At 50.7% G+C, this 3,026-nt stretch overlaps 1 protein-coding gene across 1 annotated transcript in view; it reads right to left on the bottom strand.

Annotated features, from left to right (window-relative positions):
- Window positions 1–1,100: 1,100 nt before the first annotated feature.
- The window catches only part of LOC143287237 (uncharacterized), a 3,847-nt gene continuing 1,921 nt past the window's right edge, over window positions 1,101–3,026 (bottom strand). The window contains exon 1 of the mRNA XM_076595181.1: window positions 1,101–3,026. This exon is cut by the window's right edge and continues 1,921 nt beyond it. Within this exon, the coding sequence (XP_076451296.1) occupies window positions 1,318–3,026 (1,709 nt within the window). The 3' untranslated portion in view covers window positions 1,101–1,317.

Here is a 3,026-nt window from a genome sequence, read left to right as displayed (position 1 = left end):
GATCTTTTTCTTCTTCTTCTTTCTTCTTCTTCTTCCCATCTCCCTCTTGCTCGATCCTCCTTCTTCACTTTCTTCTCCTTTATCCGCACTCTCTTTCCTGTCTCTCCCCCTCCCTTACTCGCCCCCCCCCCCCCCCCGCCCCCCATCCCGTTCTCTTGACTACAATAACTGCAGTGTATTCCAACAGCTTTACTTTGCCGGGACTTGGGGCCATTGCGTGCATAAGGTGCGATAGTTTTCCAAACAACGAAAATAGTGGTGGCAGAAACGATTATACAAGTGGTGGTAGAGGGCGTGACAGTAACTGTGGAGAGCGTAAAAGTAGTAGTAGTAGTAGTAGTAGTAGTAGTAGTAAAAGTAGCTGTTGTAAACATAAACGTACGAATAGCGGTAGCAGTAGTAGCTGTTCTTGTAGTTGTTGTATTACAAATAAAAGTATGAATAGTAGTTTTAGTAGCAATAATGAAAGTAGAAGTAGTAGTAGTAGTAATAGTAGTACTAGTAGTAGAAATATACTGGAAACGGCGGAGAAACGTTCCAATGGCAAATCATCCACAAAGAACTCGACCAATACACAGGGAAACAAACCCAAAACCAACACGTGTACACGCACATAAACTCACATGCATGTAAACAGAGACGGACAGCTAGACAGATAGACCGACACAGACACTAAAGACAGACTCACACACACACACACACACACACACACACACGCACACATGCACGCACACACACACACACACACACATACGCACACACACACACACACAAACTCAGAGAGAGAGAGAGAGAGAGAGAGAGAGAGAGAGAGAGAGACAGAGAGAGAGAGACAGAGAGAGACAGAGAGAGAACAAAGGGAAACATATCACACCCACCATTACAACCCCCACACCGTTAACCCAACAACTTCCTTCCCCAGCTCTCCACCCCCACCCTCCGCATCCCCTCCCCACCCCCGAAAAAAAAAAAAAGGGGAAAAAAAATCACCCCAAAATTCCACGATACACCATTCTTACTGAACCCCCCCCACAATTATGAGATCATTATGTAGAATACCGTTTTTTGTTTGTTTGTTTGTTCTTAGCCCAGCTCCCGCACACACAAAAAAAAGGGCGAGGAGAGCTTCAGATGTTGTAGGAATTCAGAAAACACAACAGTCAAGTGTCCAGCGTGCTGAGAGAGACTGCCCCATAGCCCTCAAAGTGGCGGCAGGAACCGGAAGAGGTGACTGATGTCAAGGAGGAGGGGAAACAACTGCAAGTGCGACTTTTTTTTTTTTTTTTTTTGCTGCTGGGAGGTCAAGGGTCAGTGACGTCACTTCCGGCCCCACTTGCCGAAGTGGCCGTAGGCGATGGTGTCGAATTGTCGCTTGTGACGGCGCGTGCTGCTGCTGCTACCGCTGCTGTGGCTCCGAACAGTGTCCAAGTACTGCTGCAGCTTCAGGGCCACTTCGCAAAAGGGCAGGTAACTGTTGTCTCCGCGCGTGCTGGGAGGGGGGATGGTAGGGGAGGCGTAGTTGGGGACGAGAGCAGGAGCTGAGGGGGTCCACGAGAACCGACCGAAACGAGCAAAACCACTGGTAGCGATGCGGTCGAAAGCTCTCTTGGAGTTGGTGGTGGCGGTGGCTTGGTTCCTTTCATCCTTTGTGTTCTCAGCGTCGGCCAGGACCGGCGCACACAGCTTGGCCACGTCATTTCTCCAGAGAGAGGTGAGAGGGAGGAAGGAAACCTCCTCCTCCTCTTCCTCACCCTCCTCTCCGCCCCCTCCTCCTCGCTTCCCGAACCTGCCGAAGCGTCCGTAATGGGCGATGGGGTCGTGGCTCCTTTTCTGGGACTCCTCCCCGCCACCCTGGGACTCCAAGTCCTGCCACAACCCGCCTTCATCAACAGGGACCTCCATGTAGCTGCTAGCGTCGGTGTCCTGCCCAGGGTTCTCCTGGGGGGACCCCGAGCCCGTCACGATCTCAATGAGGTGCTGCACGTCCTCTTGGCTCAGTGAGTCGCCCTCCTGTTGCAGGCGGTCGTTGAGAGCCGCTAGGTCTTCGAGGACGTCGTCCACACTCCGTTTGCCAAAGCCGCCAAATTTGGAAGAACCGATCGAGTCCAATCTGCGTTTGCCGAATCCACCAAACCGACTGTAGGAGGATATGGAGTCCATGCCACGTTTTCCGAACCCACCGAATTTACTATAGCTGGCGATAGAGTCCATGCCACGTTTTCCGAACCCACCGAATTTACTATAGCTGGCGATAGAGTCCATGCCACGTTTTCCGAATCCACCAAATTTACTGTATTTGGCTATAGAATCCATGGTACGTTTTCCAAAACCACCAAATTTACTATATCTGGCGATAGAATCCATAGAGCGTTTTCCAAACCCACCGAATTTGCTGTAAGATGCAATTGAGTCCATAGCACGTTTACCGAACCCACCAAATTTGCTGTAGCTGGCAATAGAATCCATGGCACGTTTTCCAAATCCACCAAAATTACTGTTCAGCGCTATCGTGTCCAGAGCCCGTTTCCCAAACCCTCCCATGCTGCTGGAGGGAGCGATAGAATCGAACCTGCGCTTGCCGAATCCTGCCATACTGCTGGACGGAGCGATGGAGTCAAATCTTCGTTTTCCAAAACCTGCCATTGAACTGGAAGGGGCAATGGAATCGAAACGCCGCTTTCCAAAACCTGCCATACTGCTCGAAGGAGCGATGGAGTCGAAGCGACGTTTTTCATTGTCAATAACAGAACTAAGGTCTCGCTTGGAAATGTGTTTGGAGGTTTTACCTTGCTGACTGCCGGGTGCTGGAGCCGCTGTTGTGGACGTTTCGTCGGCTTTGCCTTCCTGGGAGTCCTGAGTATCGTCTCTCTTACCTAAAGTCCTGAAAGCGCTCTGACCGATTCTGTCAAACCTTTTCGACTGGTCAGATTTGTCACTGGTCGCGTCATCACCCTCTCGTTTGCCAAAAGATGCAAAGTTGCTGTGCCCAGCAATGCGATCAAACCTTCTCTTGTCCGTTTCACTCA

This window comes from Babylonia areolata, chromosome 11 (genome assembly GCF_041734735.1).
Source record: "Babylonia areolata isolate BAREFJ2019XMU chromosome 11, ASM4173473v1, whole genome shotgun sequence".
In the NCBI taxonomy this organism is placed as follows: Eukaryota; Metazoa; Mollusca; class Gastropoda; order Neogastropoda; family Buccinidae; genus Babylonia; species Babylonia areolata.
The sequence above is the reverse complement of the archived record's forward strand: the minus strand, read 5'-3'. Positions and strand labels throughout refer to the sequence as shown.